This window comes from Pagrus pagrus, assembly GCF_965226575.1.
Source record: "Pagrus pagrus genome assembly, chromosome: 23".
Taxonomy (NCBI): Eukaryota; Metazoa; Chordata; class Actinopteri; order Spariformes; family Sparidae; genus Pagrus; species Pagrus pagrus.
Genome location: NC_140205.1, coordinates 20,117,029 through 20,133,631, shown reverse-complemented (window position 1 = coordinate 20,133,631; position 16,603 = coordinate 20,117,029). Strand labels below are relative to the sequence as shown.

General features: G+C 40.7%; 1 protein-coding gene across 2 annotated transcripts in view; it reads right to left on the bottom strand.

Moving 5' to 3' along the window:
- Positions 1–16,603, bottom strand: part of scube1 (signal peptide, CUB domain, EGF-like 1) — a 121,515-nt gene that overhangs the window by 51,555 nt on the left and 53,357 nt on the right. For both annotated transcript variants that reach the window (XM_084346292.1, XM_084346293.1), the window contains exons 5-6: positions 4,088–4,216; positions 1,428–1,544 (exon numbers count right to left, since the gene is read on the bottom strand). In XM_084346292.1, coding sequence (XP_084202418.1) covers positions 1,428–1,544; positions 4,088–4,216 — 246 coding nt within the window. The remainder of the gene's footprint in view (positions 1–1,427; positions 1,545–4,087; positions 4,217–16,603) is intronic.

The following is a 16,603-nucleotide window of genomic DNA, read 5'->3' as shown; positions in this document are numbered from 1 at the left end:
TATCAGCAGCAAGGAGGTTGAGAAAACAGAGTTATGAACTCCACTTACCTGGAACGGCTTGTCCATCCTCTACTGATTAGAAAAATAGCAAGATGAAAATGAATATCTTCTATGTGAGAGCCAGGATGAGGAGGCATGCTTCTCTTGACAGTCATATACAAATCGTCTGTTTGGGCAGAGAAGGCTGCCTGCTGGCTGCTGGCCGGGCTCACTGAGTCAACTGAGTTTTGACATGATGAATGTGTTTTTCAGAGTCTGAGTGGGAGATGTGTCAGTCATTCATTTTCCACCAGCCAACTCAGTTATTTCTCTAACACTCAAAACATATCACTGCTCATTCCTTGGCCCCGACACGTTGCCACTGTGATGCTCCCACCAAGACTTACTATGGGCGTCATCACGTATAATGTGTGTGTTTGAGACATAGATGCTTATGTGGCAGAGAGGATCGAGACACAGCGTCAGAATCATAGTTTTTTATTTGTAACCTTTTACATCCTGATCTAGTAAATACTGTGCTGAAGTTTGCTCCAACAGGAATCTCTGGAAAAAAAGTTTCCATCTTTTTCAGCCATTGGATAATGAAAGGAATGCTCTGACTCATTGGTTAAGAGAAACACAAAAAATGTGATTATAAAATTTTTAAGGCTTTCAAAAGTGACATGTTTTTTTTTGTTTCATTTGAATTCTTTAACCCTGGAACACTGTCAAATACCTACTAGCCTTTTATGGGACTTTTTGCCATTAACTGCACTTCAGTAGACATGTTTATTTCAAAGGTTAGATAATTCTGCCAGTCTGTCAGTAATACTAATGCAAGCTTCTAAGCAGCCTGAGAGGCTTAACTCAGGGCACAAAAGCACACTTCAACTCAAGCTCTGCTAGGTTTACTCTACTTGCCAAGATAGGATGAAAAAAATGTTCAATTTAAAGAGTCAAATTTTAAAATACTGGAACCTTAAAAAAATGATTCTGCTCTTGCTCTTAATTAAAACAAACTCTGCATTAGTTGTTGATTCAATTATAGCTTGTACCAAACTGAAAGTGATACAAGTGTGGAGTGATTAAATCAAGGTAAAGCTGTGGATGATGTGAACGTGTGTGTGTGTGTGTGTGTGTGTGTGTTTGTGCGAGCAGCTCCCCGTCTCTTTGTGTTCAGCAGGGTGTTTAAATAAGACGAGGCCGGGGGAAGGGGAGAGGAAATTTGGGGAGCTAGGAGATGATCTATCTGCCAACTCACCACCTCCAATCCCAACCCCCACCCCCCCAACTTCCTCATTTCGTACTTTTCTTCTTTTAAATCATCTGTGCTACACTGAAACTGTCCGGGGCCTTCTATCATACAACAGATGTTACTCTCGAACAGCTGTGAGGGCTCCGGGGTATGTGTGTGCGTAAACAGGGAAGCCATCTTGGTTGTCACTCACCGATGCAGGTCTTGCTGTCTGAGTGCAGGGCATACTTCTGGTGGCAACCGCACACCGGCCCTGTGTCCGTGTCATCACATGTGTGCTGGCAACCGCCGTTTCCATAGTTACACGTCACTGAAGACAACAGACACACATTCAAGTCTCACTCCTGGCCTGTATATGTGTAACACAAGGCTGGTGACATTTTAAATGTCACCTAATTCCTTAATTTGCAGCAATAATGATACAGAAAGACGGTTCAGCCTAATATACCAGACAGGAGCAGCAAAGGGATATTCATACTGTGCAGTAGTAAAAAGCAAAATGATGCTCAACTGGATGAATGACCAACATGAGAGGTGGGAGTGGGTCATAACAAGATGAAGGAATGATGATGGATGATGGATAGGGAGATATAAGAAAGAGGGAGAGGGAAGCATAAGGATGGGGGAGGGGGAAAGTAAGGAAGAGAGGGTTAGATGGAAAAACAGAGAAAAAAATCAAAACTTATGTCTACAGTGTTTGCCTGAAATTCTGTTGAAAAAACACATTTCATATCATAATTGGTATGAAGTGTATCTTCTATTGTTTGTAATATCACAAGAAATTTGTATTTTCATCAGTCCCCTTATAAATTACCCAGACTCCGTTAAAAACAATCCTGGGGACACATTTTATGTTTACTTTTTGTTTTCTAAGGTTAAGGGCAGAAAACAGTCTGGGTCATGGTCTCTGTTGGGTAAAAGGGCAGCCCAAAGTTAGTTGTAGGATTTCAATAGGTTCATGCCCTTTAATTTCTTAATTCAACTCTGTAATGTACGATGGCAAATCAATTACCTTGTTACCTTGTGTCAAAACAACAGAACAACATGGTTGTTTCAAAAATAAAAACATTTTCTGATCTTTCACTTTTTAACCCTAACCCACATTTGATTAGGTTTAGGGTTAAGGAAAGATCATGGTTTGGGTTAAAATGACTACTTTGTCATAGTCCCACGTAAATTGGGACTACGTTCCTGTGTTTGAAATGCAGCTAACATTCTGAAGTTCTTCATGAGGTTCCTGACTAGAATAGTAAGTAATGAAAGAAGAATGAGAGCAACACAATTGATGAGAAAAGATGTTGAAGAGTGAAACAGAGAATGCACTCATGGAGGAGGAGGAGCGATAAAGAGAGGGTGAGAGATGAAAGAGAGAGGGAGAAAGACGAGACACGAAGTACCATGGAGATACGACTATGAGAACTCAAGAACCTTAGCTCTTATCCCCAACAGAAAACCAGGTTTCAATTTACACCACTGGCCCTAAAACAGCAAGCCGAGTAGTTCTTTTTCATGGGCCACAAACTCTTGAGATGGAATTTGCCATAATAAACAGAATTGATTTGTCAAACACTAACTATGGGAGAGGTTTGCATTGAGTCCAACATTTTTACTTTCACCTAATTTGCCTTATCTTCACAGTTGTTGGGATGAAAAGGGAACAAAAGCACAAATACACTTGGGAGCTTTTCCTAAACTTTGCAGTTCCCTAATGGACCATTTTTGGATCTTTTAGTGACTCTGAGGAGAAGGGAACAGTGGAGTATAGACAAGGAATAAAAGAGAGAAAGGACGAGATAGAGACAAGGATGTGGGAGACAGACCATGGAGAAAATGGAGAAAAGAGGTGAAAATGGAGATAGACTGAGAGGACAAGAGAGGAGAAGGAAGAGAATGTGTGTGCGTGTGATTGTGTATGTCTGTACGCCTGTGTGTGTGTGTGTGATTGTGTATGTCTGTACGCCTGTGTGTGTGTGTGTGTGCGCGCGGAGGCGTTGTAGACATAACTACCATTTCTTTCATCACTCGTTTACTACCGTCCTGCGCCGCGCTGCTCAACAGGCTGGCACAGCACCGGGTCCCTCGCCGCTAATGAAATATTACCACAGCGGGGGACGCATTAGAGCCTTTCAGAGGCTTTCACAATCTTTACACTCTCACCGTCTAAGAGGAGAACAAGATGTGTTGCCAAACAAAGTGTAACTAAAAGCTTATTTTTCCCCCTCAAAAACAGCAGCCCTAAATTCCATGGCTGCAGGCACTCTGCGTGAAGAGTGAGAAACAGAGATGGAGCGGCGAGGGGGAGCGCATGGAGACATGAATTCTCTCTACTGAATCCTTCAGCACCTTCAGCTTGGCCTGAAACGCTTAACTGATTTTGGTATTAAATGTCCACCCTCATATTTTACCGCTGAAGGCCTACTGGAACTTGTCCATCAGGGCTATTACAGATGTTTATTACAGGAACAGTTTAGATCCTTCATCGCACCAGTACGTAACCTCAATAAAATCAAGTCTATGAAACAAAGTATTAATACCTTGCTGCTATGTGGATTGTAAAATAAAGTGACAAGTCAATTGACTTAAAGATTAACAGATGACGGGAAGTGTTACGCATTTCACTATGTATGATTTCAAGACCTGCTATGCCTGTGAAGTGCTCACTGAATGTGACCAACCTTTTTATGTGTGTGTTTGTGTGTGAGTATGGGCATGGCGTGTCTTGTAATTGTTGCAACTTTTCTATGCTGCTGTCTTGGCCAGGCTTCCCTTGAAAAAGAGACCATTGTGTCTCAACGGGACCGACCTGGTTAAATAAAGGCAAATAAAATAAATAATGTCAGGTGTGAGACATACATGTACAGTCTTTCTGGTTTTTGGCCAGCTCAAAGCCAGGGCGGCACTCGCACGACACCCCGCCTTTGCCTGGAGCTTCTCTGCAGATGTGGGCACAGCCGTGGTCCTTGTTCATGCAGTTCATCCCATCTGTGGAGGGGACAGAGACAGAGGAACAGAGAGACTTTAATGACTTCTTAAAGCTCTGGAACTTGTGTCTGAATTGTACAGAAGAGAACTAAGCTGACAAGTCATCATCTCCATATGCACATGAGTTAGATAGAAAGCCCTGTGAAAACGTGGCTTCAAATTTCAACTTTTCTCTATAACATTCTAATTGATGACTAAAGAAGCAACAGTCCATGTTTAATAAAAACATCTTTAGTTATAATTTAAAAAGAGGTTAACACAAAAAGTCAGCTACGCTGCTCCATCATGACTGTGTTGGTGTGGTTTGATCACATAACTTTAAATGCTGCTAACTCCTGCCTGGTACAGGGAAATACAGGAAATCACATTCTAAATCAGCCTCACCCACTTCAAGCCAGTAAGAAGAAAACTGACAACACAACTGTGTAATCCGCAAAAGAAACCGGATGTTGTGAAAAACACAAGCCGATGCAGATGCGCTTTCTGCTCAAATGCATAATGTGAAGAAAAAGAGCATTATTTTGCGTGTTTTTCAAACCTAACAAATCCCACATAAGGACAGCCCTGACCGGCAGAGACACCATCATAAGAGACGTCATGTTGACAGGATTTGAAAAAAAAAAAAAAAAGATTTTACGTCATGTACTTTTTCTAATTATCACAGTACTAAAGTGCATGTAAACACGTCAAATCAGATATCCCAGTTATCGGATTATTGTGGTCATGTAAACGTACTCATTGTCAGGTCCTCAAACATTTTGTCCGACCATCATACATCAGTCAGCCACAGCATTAAAACCACTGACAGGTGATGTGAATAATATTAATCATTTTGTTACAATGCAATGTTCTGCTGGGAAACCATGGGTCCTGGCCTCTATGTGAATGCCACTTAACATGCACCACCCATCCAAAAACTGTTGTGGACCAAGAACACCTCAACATTCCAAGGGCACTCCCCGATGGCAGCCCTCTAAATTTTCCCGATCTCAATCTGATTGAGTATCTGTCGGACCTAACGGAACAAGTCTGATCCAAACCCCCCAACATACAGGACTCAAAGGATCCACTACAAACGTCCCAGTCCCCTTATGACTATGTCTTGATAGGTGAGAGCTGTTTTGGCTGCACAAGGGGAACCTGAACAATATTAAGTAGGTGGTTCTAATGTTGTGGCTGATCAGTATATATCTAAATCACTTTATGCACATAATGCCTAATGTGGCCACACTGAATTATCATCCAAAAATCTGCAGCTCCCCTCAGCTTCACAGAGCTCTATAGAGAGTTTCAGCTCAGCGCTGTCAGTGGTGTTGTTTTCAGGTGTACCAGGCAGCTGTTTTCTGTAAAAAGTCTCTAAAATCCAACTATACATACCTGCCAGAACTAAACAGGCGACAGACACAGTTAAAGACTAGCTGATAAACATAGCAGAGCATCAGGCTCTATTGTACTGTAGCTTACCAAGATACACCTTATGCAAAACTCAGGCCCAAGAAGTTGATGAAGTAAATTAAAGCCATGTGTAGTCCCTTGTTAGCATTCTAGCAAATGCTACAATATCTTGCTAACATGACAGTTTGATGTTTTTCATAATCTTTTAACAGCTTAGCCAACAGCACAAACACTGACATATGCAGCATCCCTTGCTATAGCATTACATGCAGTTTATTTTGCCCTTCATGCTTGGACTATGTACGGGCCCTAAAGACAAATGTCATTTTTAAGAATACTAGCAGCATAGTTCTACAGATGGCTTTTGTACATATGTTTATGTCCCAGGAGGATGAAGTCTATCAATATCACCTCTAGAGTCACCAGGTGGTCAAAGTTTTAACTTTTAACTAATCAAAAAATAGCATTGGTCAAGAAGCCTCCAAATCAAAGCCTCATGTTGTCAGTTGAATCACAGCACTTGTTTTTTTAGCTGTGTCATTTTACACAGAGCAACTCAGGATAACACTGTGGCAGGAGTAAAAACCTTAAAAACAGAGTCCGTTCTCAAAATGTCCAAGCTACTATACAAAATGTGATGGAATAGAGAACTGGGCACCCGTACGAACCCTGACAGGAGGCTGATAGAAACACAAGGCAGGGTGATTCGTTTCTGTCTGCTCGCTAAGCTCAGGTGCTAAATACTACTGAAGTTGGCTATACTTACTGACAGCAGTTACACAGGAGACACACTCTGTGATGCCCTTGGATTTTTTAACTGCCCTATGACGAGGATGCACACTTCATATTCATCTGCCTGTGTATAAATACCCAATATATACATATCCACATTACAAATTCAAATACAAAAGTTGAGTGGAAAATATATAATTCCCTAAAGGGTTATTTAACTGTGACTGTGTGGACTCCATTACTGAAATTTTTAGCCTGCTGCATCATTGTAACACCCACAATCAGAGCAGAGAATAACCTCAGGAGGTCGTAAGAAGACTTGTAAACGAGGACTCGTGGTTTCTGTAACAGCGAGCACAATCCTCAGGTTGAGCTAACAAGCCACAGTCCTCAGACCCCTGTTTGCCTTTCATCATTGCTAAAAAGCCAGCTTTACATACAGCTGAAATCCAACTTTGTCACATGGTTACAGTTCCTCTTCTTCATCAGCGCTAATTAAGCCCTGCAACTTAATCTATGACTCTGCTCAGCCCATATTCTCAACTGTCACTGCTCTGAGGCTTCTTCTTGGCAGCAATGACACAGCTGGTCATCCTCCTGCTACTACCCGTCTTCTGATTCCTCCATCCCTTCATTCCTTCACCAGGGTCTGTTTGATGTTGTCTGCTATCCTTGTGATTTACAGAGCACACTGTATAACACATAATATCTGAAATAGGCCAGTGTTCAAATCTTCATCAGCAGGGAGAGGAGTAGAGGGAGGAAGCAAGGAGGCGGAGGACAGAAGGCCAATGCTCTCCTAAGAGGCAAGTGGGGAGGGAAAAGCCAGCCAAAGATATTACTGAGCTCTGGGAAAAACTGGAAAAGTTAGTTTGGGAGTGTGTGGATGTCTATTTGTCATGGCACAATCAGATGTCTTCACTCACAGATGATGGTTTCTTTCAGTTTGTGTCTTGTATGTGTTTACAGCTAAGCTTTCATACCCTCTCAGCTGATGAAAGTTTTTTCAACCACCACTACAAAACATCTGTTGTTTTTCTTTAAGATGATGCTATCACCCAACATAACTCCTGAACTGTGTGTTGTTCTGATACAAAGTTAAAAAAAAGTCATGGCCTATATACAAGGTTATATGGTAAATAAAAAAAACACACACACACACAAGGGTTTTAAAAAAACGATGTATGAACTAAAACTATGTATGAGTGCTACATCTATTTTAGAATGAGTGTTGATGATCAATTGAGGAGTCTCACAGCCTGTGGAATGAAGCTGCTCCATAGTCTGGTGGTATGGCAGCAGATGCTTTTGTAACTTTAGCCAGATGGCAGCAGGGAGAACAGACTGTGGCTGTGGCTTTTAATATTAGAGAATAGAGCATATAGAGCATTAAATTGTTCTGTGTGCACTACTCAAGATTATTTATTTCCTCCCGATATGAACTCTAATTGTTGCAGTTGTGGTGGTGTCATCCGCATACTCCACAATAGAGACTTGATGTCTGGGAGTGCAGTCATGGGTGTACAGTGTGAACAGGAGGGGGCTGAGCACACAGCCCTGGGAGGCTCCGGTGTTGAGCACTAACTAAGTATCCAGTTGCAGAGTATTGTACTCAAGCCCAGTGTTTAGTCTTCCAATCAGCTAAATGAGTGAGAATGTTTTGAATGTTGAGCTGAGGTCAACAAACAGCATCCTGATGTAGCTGATCTTATTCCCCAGATGCATGAAGACGGATTGAAGAGCAGTAGATATGGCACCCTCTGTGGAGTTGTTGGTTCTGAAAGCATACTGATGAGAGTCTAAGCTGGCAGGGATGTTATCTTTGTGCTGGAAAATCAGTTTCTCAAAGCACTTCATCAGGATGAAGGTAAGAGGCACAGGGCAGTAGTTCCTCAGACTAGACACAGCAGACTTTTTAGGTACTTGAACGATGATGGCTGTCATGAGGCAGGAGGGAACAGTCTCCTGTGAGAGTGAGATGTTAAAAATGTCAGTAATAACTTTGGCACTTGTTTTCAGTACACAGCCGGGTATATCATCTGGACCAGCAGCCTTATTTAAATTCACTCTCAGCAGGATTTTTCTCACATCTGCTGTGGTTACTGACAGTAGCCAGTCCTCTGGAGGCGGAGGAGACTTTACAGCTGAGTCTTTGTTGAGAAGATCACAGCAAGCATAAAATGTATTCAGCTCGTCCGGCAATGTGGCCTCACACATAATGGGGGCACTCCTGCTTTTGTAGCCTTTGACATTTTGGATTGCCTGCCACATTTCTTTAGTGCTGTTGAGTCTGACGTTCATCTGAAGTCTCTATGGATGTCTCCTTTTTACTTCCTTGATGCCAGCTTTCAGTCTTTCTCTGGCGATGCTGTATGCTTCCATGTCACCTGACCGAAAGGCAGGGTTTTTTGGGGGGATCTGGAAAGAGCCCTCATCTCTCCAGTCACCCAGGCTTTCTGGCTGTCAGGGTTTTTTTTAAATTTTATTTCAACCTTTATTTAAGATTCTCTGAGAGATCTTTGAGGGTGACTTTTATCATTTACATCATTTACAACGATGTCGAGATTACACAATGGTAAAAAGGATGCAAATATACAAATTGGCAGACCAATTCAGTTAAAATAGTTAAATGAATTCAACAAAATCAATTAAAACAGTTACAAGCAGATGATTATTTACAGTTATTAAGAACATTCCTAAATTGTCCAGGAGGTGGAAGGGTTTTCGGTTTTGACTCTTATTGCAAGTGATTCCATGAGACTGCTGCACTAAGACTAAAAGCAGTCTTTCCAAGGTCAGTTCTGGCACAAGGAGCTTAAAGAAGCAGGCAGTCACTGTAGCAAGTTAAAAGTGGACAGTTCCAATGCAACAAAGGTGTGATATATGGTGGTAGCTTTCTAAACAGGGCTTTATAGATGTACAGGTACCAGTGCTTATCAGTCAGAGGAGACGAGCCAACCTTACCACAAGAATACAGTAGTGAGTGTTTTAACCATCTCCAGTGATAAATCTCAGGGCTAAATGGTAAACAGAATCTGAGGGCCTAAGTGAAGTAGCAGCAGCAAGTCTGTAAATTATCTTCATAGTCTAAAACTGATAGGAATGTTGATTCAACAATCCTCCTTCTACAAATCAATGGGAAGTTGGTCTTAATTCTGTATAAAAAGCCTATCTTTTGTCACAGCTTCCCAAAAAGGTTCCTTATGTGATATTTAAATGTGAATTTGTCATCAAGCCAGGTGCGCAAATACTTACACTCCATAACCCTTTCAATATTTGAACCGTCAGTAGTTGAGATATGCAACTTGAGGTAGTCTAAGTTATTGGATCTTGAGAAAACCAATTCACAGATTCAGAACAGATTCACAATGGGCAACTGAACAGAATCAGCAATACAGTACAAGATAGTATCGTCTGCGTACAGATGCATTTGGCAAAGTCTTTTCGATTTGGCTGTGTCGAGTCAATAATTAATTGAGTTAAATTAAGGTTATTGCAAACATCTTTCAGTTGGTCAGAAACAGTAGTCATCCAATTTACATTGAGGTCACTTAAGACTAGCAATTATGAATAACTGAATTGTAAATTTATCTATGGCAGAGAGATCTGCGAATGGGGGTCTTTACAAACCAACTACAATGATTGAATCATTAGATCCTACTTTGATTTTTAGAGCAAACAATTCAAAAATCTTTTGGAAAAGATTCTGCTTGTGGTACTCTACTTATGAAGCTTGATTTTACATAAATTGCTACCCCAACCCCCCTCCCAATTCTGTCTATTGTGTATATTGTAGCTGTTCAGAGATCATTAGAGTCATCATATTGAGTGTCCTATGGGTGTTTGCAACAGTTGGCAATAAAGCATTCAGTATAAATCATAAACTGCTTGTGTCTGTTCCAAATGCTGGTGAACAGTGACATTAGAGCCAATACGAATTACTATTTTCTTGATGATCATTGGAAGTGAAGCCAGGGGTCTGGGGAGCTTTGCGATGATATCAGAAGTAGTAGCCCCAGGAAAACAACGTGTGACTGCATTAGCAAAGTGTATTTTTCTAACTTTGGAATCATCAACTATCACCATGGTGGGGGGATGAGAGGATAATTTATGCTTTAAAAAAGCCCATCATTGCCTGCATTTAGACAAACTAGAATATAAGATGGAAAATATATGATAATGCATCATTATGTTTATTTTGATGTAGATTTGAATCCAAATACTTATCAAAATCCTCTAAATATTTTCTTTTATTAAAATAAAAAATGTCTAGGACTGTGCAGCCTTGGCAGCGAAATGGCTCTCTTGGCTGTGCTTGAGAATGGTCTCCAAACAAATCCAAGCACCATGTGGAAGATTTAAGTTGAAGTAAGTAACATGTCCTTCATATCGAAAGAATAATGTGAATAATCCCCACACAAAAGGTTATGTTTTCGTCCATGTCTATTTGTTTGTTGGTTTTGTTGAATCAACAAAAACTACTTAACAGATTTCCACCAAATTTGGATTGAGGATGGTTCTCAGCTCAGAATATACTCATTAGCTTTTGTTGCAGATCTGGACAAAGGGACGGATCCTGGAATTTTTTTCTCACTTTCGTCATTTAAAGTCCCTGTGAAACCAAAGGCGAAGTGTTATTTGTTTCTGCATATTTACATGTTTCCTGTAAAAACTGTTGGGTAGGGAGGGCCATATTGCGAATATTGATTGGCATTTATAGTCATCAATAGCTAAATGTGAATTAAGCCGTGCAGATAGATGTTGGACTCTGCCCGACCAGGAGCTCCCAGTGAACACAGCCTTAAGTGATAAGGGGGCTGGCCAAACACGGCTGCGAATGGCGGCATCAGAGATTGATACTGCCAATTTGACAATAGGGAATGCAGCGCCAAGGTATTTTCCAGGGCTGGACATTATTTTGCTAATTTGATTCAAGTAGATGAATTACTTAGACAGCTAAAGTTAGCTGCATGACTAAACACGCAAGCAGTAACAATCTAACAGCAGCTAAACTCCATAATCACTTAGTAACTGGATTCCCTGTCATATATCTGGCCACAGTCTGTCTCAGAGTGTGGGTTCAGGCAGAGCAGTCAGAGGACATTAGAGGGGAAAACCAGAAAACACTTGTCTCTATAAACTATGATCCAGTTTCACCCAAATCAGTGTGTAAAGTTTTACAGGAAGACATGACTGGTTTTGATATAATACAGAGAAATTAATTTTTCTGTAATTTATTTTGTAAAATAGGTGCGCAACATGACTGAAGATGTGATCTGCAATGGTTAAAATGACCTTTTTCATTTCAGTTCAACACAATGAAGATTATGATTCCATCTAGATTGTTTTGTTGTCATAGTGGTTGACTGTTAGAGATCTGGTGAGTTTAAATTATGGTAAAGCAGTTATGGGTGGTTTAAATTTAGAGTCATACAGAGTATGATATTGGATTAGGCTGATCGAATTAAAGGGGACTGTCGGGTTTTGGCAGAGGTATGCTCTCTACCGAGCCCTACTTTGCATTTTTACTGCTTAGGATCTGCATTTGTGTGGTAATACTCAACACACTTTATCTACATTTGGTTCAAAGACACACCTCTTCCCTGGTCCCCATGGTGAATAATGTCCCTTCATGGGGCCCATGAGCGTTTCAAGTACCTCATTAGGGTGCCATTCCCACTAGAGAGTCCCCTTCAACAACAAAAAGTCCTTTCTTAAACACTGCCATTCGAGCTGTCCACTCCCAACAGAACCATTCCATCAAAGTCCAAAATCAAAGGAGCTAAAGGAAATTGTGCATTTACATGTTAAACAAAAGATCAAACAAAATCTGCCCCTCTGTTCACCGTTATATAATTCTCAAATATATTTCAGTAAACATTAAATGGGTAGGTACTGATGCACAGGCAAATCTGGACCTGGTACAATTCAGAAAACTAGTAGCACAATGAAGCCAGGGGATACATTTTTTTTTTTTTAAATGTTACCAAAGCATGCAATGACCCTGTTTGAAAACTATACTCATAAGAAAGCAGAGTATGTACAACCAATTTAAACCTGGGAGAAGTTAAATAAACTGAGGCAGAGGGAGAAGGTGGACACAGGCCGGGGCTCAGCACAATCGAGCCTAAAACAACAAATAGGGTGCCGACCGCGAACTGTGGCCTCTCAACGTGTCCGATGTGACGAAGCCTGCAGCTCACTGACACGTTTACCTGTCAGATCTGAATAACACACATGGCTCCCTGGATACATATTCAGCCAGATCTAAAGTCGAGCTCTGTTTAGCTCAGTGTCAGCTTTGACCTGCTGACACACAGACAGAGACAGAAAAACACTAAATAGACACAGTCATATAGAAATAAAGCTAAACATCCTGCAGGACAATCCATTAATCATCCATTATCATACACAATGCCTGCATAATTCCTTCAAGACTCCTTCACAACTCAAAACATAATCCTAAGGGTTTTTGAAAAGAAAATGCCGGATTATTAGATATTTGGGTAAGAAGATTATTTTTGCTTTTGAACATTTGAAAAACTGAGGCATTAAAGGCAAAACATATGTTAGAAACACTATGAACAGTTGACTGTGTGTGTACGTGTGTGTGTGTGTGTGTGTGCTTGTGTGTGTGTTTCATAATTTTCAGACAGAAAAACACAGTGACTATAAAAAGTATACACCCCCTTGGATGTTTTCCCTTGTTATTGCTTTTATAAATGGAATCATGGTCAATATAATTTGGCTTTTTTGACAGGAATAATAAAAAAAACTCTTTAATGTCAAAGTGAAAACAGATTTACACAAAGTAATGTTAATTAATTAAACATATATAATCAAAAATAAGTGATTGCATAAGGCCTGCACATTTTAGTCCATTATTCTTTGCACAGGGATGGGGCGTGAGCAACCCTTTTCAAGTCTAGCCACAAATTCTCTATAGGATTGAGGTCTGGGCTTTGACTCTGCCACTCCAGAACATTCAGCTTGTGGTCTTGAAACCATTTCTGTACAGCTTTCGCTGCATGCTTCGGGTCATTGTCTTGCTGGAAAATAAATCTTCTCCCAAGTCTTAGTTCTCTTGCAGACTCAATCAGGTTGTCCTCCAGAATTCCCCTATATTTTGCTGCATTTATTTACCCTCTACCCTGACAAGCCTTCCGGGGCCTGCTGCTGAGAATCATCCCCACAACATGATGCTGCCACCACACCATGCTTCGCGGTGGGCATGGTGTGTTTGTGGGAATGTGCAGTGTTTAGTGTCCGCCAAAGAACCTTCTTCCAGTTGACCTTGGAGCCTCCCACATGCCTTTGGGTGACCTCTAGTTGAGATTCCAACAGTGGTTTTCTCTTTGCCACTCTCCCATAAAGCTTTGACTGGTGAAGAACCGGGCATCAGTTGTTGTATGTAGAGTCTCTCCCATCTCAGCTCCTGCAGCTTTTAACTCCTTCAGAGCACTCATAGGTATCTTGTTGGCCTCCCTCACTAGTCTCCTTCTTGCACGGTCATTCAGTTAGTGAGGACGGCTGCTCCAGGCAAATTTACACGTGCCATATTCCATTTCTTAATGGTGGTTTCAACTGAACCCCGGGGGATGTTCAGTGACTTCGAAATGTTTTTGTATCCATCCCCTGACTTATACTTTTCAATAACCTTTTCACAGAATTGCTTGGAGTGTTCTTTCGTCTTCATGGTGTAATTGTAGCCAGGAATACTGATTAACCAGTGACTGGACCTTCAGACACAGGTGTCTTTATGCTACAATCACTTGACACATTCACTGCACTCAGGTGATCTTCAGTTCATTTATTGTGAGACTACTGGCACTAATTGGCTAGACCTCTGTTGAAATAGGCTAGTCACTTTTTGTTAATTCCTGTCAAATACGCAAATTATATTGACCATGATTCCATTTACAAAAGCAATAAAAGGGGAAAACAATTAAGGGGGTGAATATTTTTTATAGGCACTGTATGTTCATCAAACTGACAGCAAGTGATACCGATATTGTCTGTGATATTTTGATATTTGTGATATATGTTGTAGCAGCTAGTTGGATATAGATGTTCCTTGGCATACAGCATGGACGACTGATCAATAATCAGTTTGCAAAGATTTGAAACTGGCTTGCCTTAAATTCACTGCAGGAAGCATTATCTGAGCTTTACATGGTCACTTTTTGTGTCATAAAACCTGCTTTCTGTGCAAAATTAACTCTCTCAACACTTCTGCAACATTATTGATGAAACATATTTTGCAATATAATGTCAAAAATGTTGAGAAAATTTCTGTGTGAAGAAGTTTTCTTGAAATGAACTGAAATTGTTGGGTGTCATTAAACTATTGCAGAATAAGAGGGCAAACCGTAGTATCAGATGAGGAAGGTTACAGTCTCCTCATCGCTCCACACACGTCTGATGTTTTCAACTCTTCAGTAGACACTTCAATAGATGTTTAATCACATGCTTCATGTATATTATCACAGAGCTCGGCAATATATAAATATTATATCATATCGTGATTTGACTACATTATCTTAAACTTTGGACTTCGTTATATTGTGATATGTCACAAGTGTTGTCTTTTCCTGGTTTTCAGGGCTGCATTACAATAAAGTGATGTCATTTTCTGAAGTATTTTCTGAGGAATTTGGTCAAAAATAGAGATCAAATCAGATTTTGTGTTCCAATCTTAGTGTTTATAGATTGTTTGTAAGGAGATGTCAAAATGTATGGTGTATCTCGGTATAGCCTAATAATATTCAACTTTTCCATCACAGCAAGGTATAAAAACATTTTTGCAATATTTCGTGATATTTTTAAATGTTCTACTTTTCTCTTCCTTTAAATAGGTGGATAGAAACCCACCTTAGGTCAGTTTTGACGGCAATTCTCCAATTAGCAATGAAAAGGTAGAGAGAAGGTTGCCATTTCTTCTTTCCAGCTCGGTGTGCAGCTTTGTTTAGATTGGGGAGGTCAGCAGGTTTACAACTACTGAAGCTCCACACTGGGAGCCCCAGCAGGTCCAGATAAAACACTGAGACACGTCTTCATGGCCCAGTAAGAGCCCCCAGGACACAGTCTGTCTCTCACACAGTCTCTCCTCTGTCTCTTTTATTATTCTCTGTCTGTCTTTCTCTCTCACTTTCTCTGCCTTTCTTTATCCACCTTTCCACACATCTCCCTCTCACTCTCTCAGGAGCTCTGACTCCAGATGAGGTCCAAGCATATCACAGCCATGTTATTTCAACCTGACTCGTGCAGCGTTACACCCCTGTCTGACTGGCAGAGTATAATGGGAGACAGAAATAGAGGAGGAATGAAGTGAAAGACAGACGGATAGAGGGAGAAAAACTGAAGAAAGAAGAGAGGAATGTGGAAGAGAAAAGAGAGAGAGAGAGAGAGATGGATAATTTAGAGCCTCACAGTTGCTCTCCTCCCTGTTTCCTCTGAGGCTGATGAGGAATGAGGTGATGCTGAACGCCAGTCTCACAACCTGATCTCCTCACCAGGGAGAAAGAGAGATTTCACAGTTCTACTCAACTGTGAAGAAAATGTTAACTTTTGAAGATGTTGCAATATTCAATTTGACCAATTTGAAGCTACTATACAAATACTAACTATATAAATAAACATACAATATTAATAAAACACCATTTAAAAAAATAGTCCACAAATCACCATGTTGTTTAAATCCACTGAAAGGGCCTTAACTAAATGGGAGTCCGAGACAAATAGCAACAGACACAGTGCAGACATCTCTATGTCCTGTAATAAGAGAGCATGTGTGTGTGCACACCCACTGATGACCATGTGCATGCCTGTCTGTGCTCACACATGTATGCATTACAAGTGTTGCACTGTAGGAACAAAGCCTCCAATAAAGAACGCCACTTAAAAGTCCTTTTTAAATAATTAAAACACTGCTGTGTATAGTTAGAGGTCCCATATTATATGAAGTGAGATTTTCCATGTCTGTTTTGATCAGAAATCAGGTCTAGATATCAAAATGCTCAATCCACAGCTTAATGCAAAATGGCCTCATATTCAGAAAATATCTCTTTAAACAAGCATTGAAAGTTCAGATGTCACATCTATACTCACTGCCCTCACCCATAGCCATGGTTACACAAACACAGGTATAATTGATGCAGAAACATGGTTGGCAGTGCCAATCAATGCAGACTGGGCTTTTTTGGGAGGGGGGCCTTGGGGCCAAGACAAAACTAACAAACTACCAGCAATGAAGACTAACTG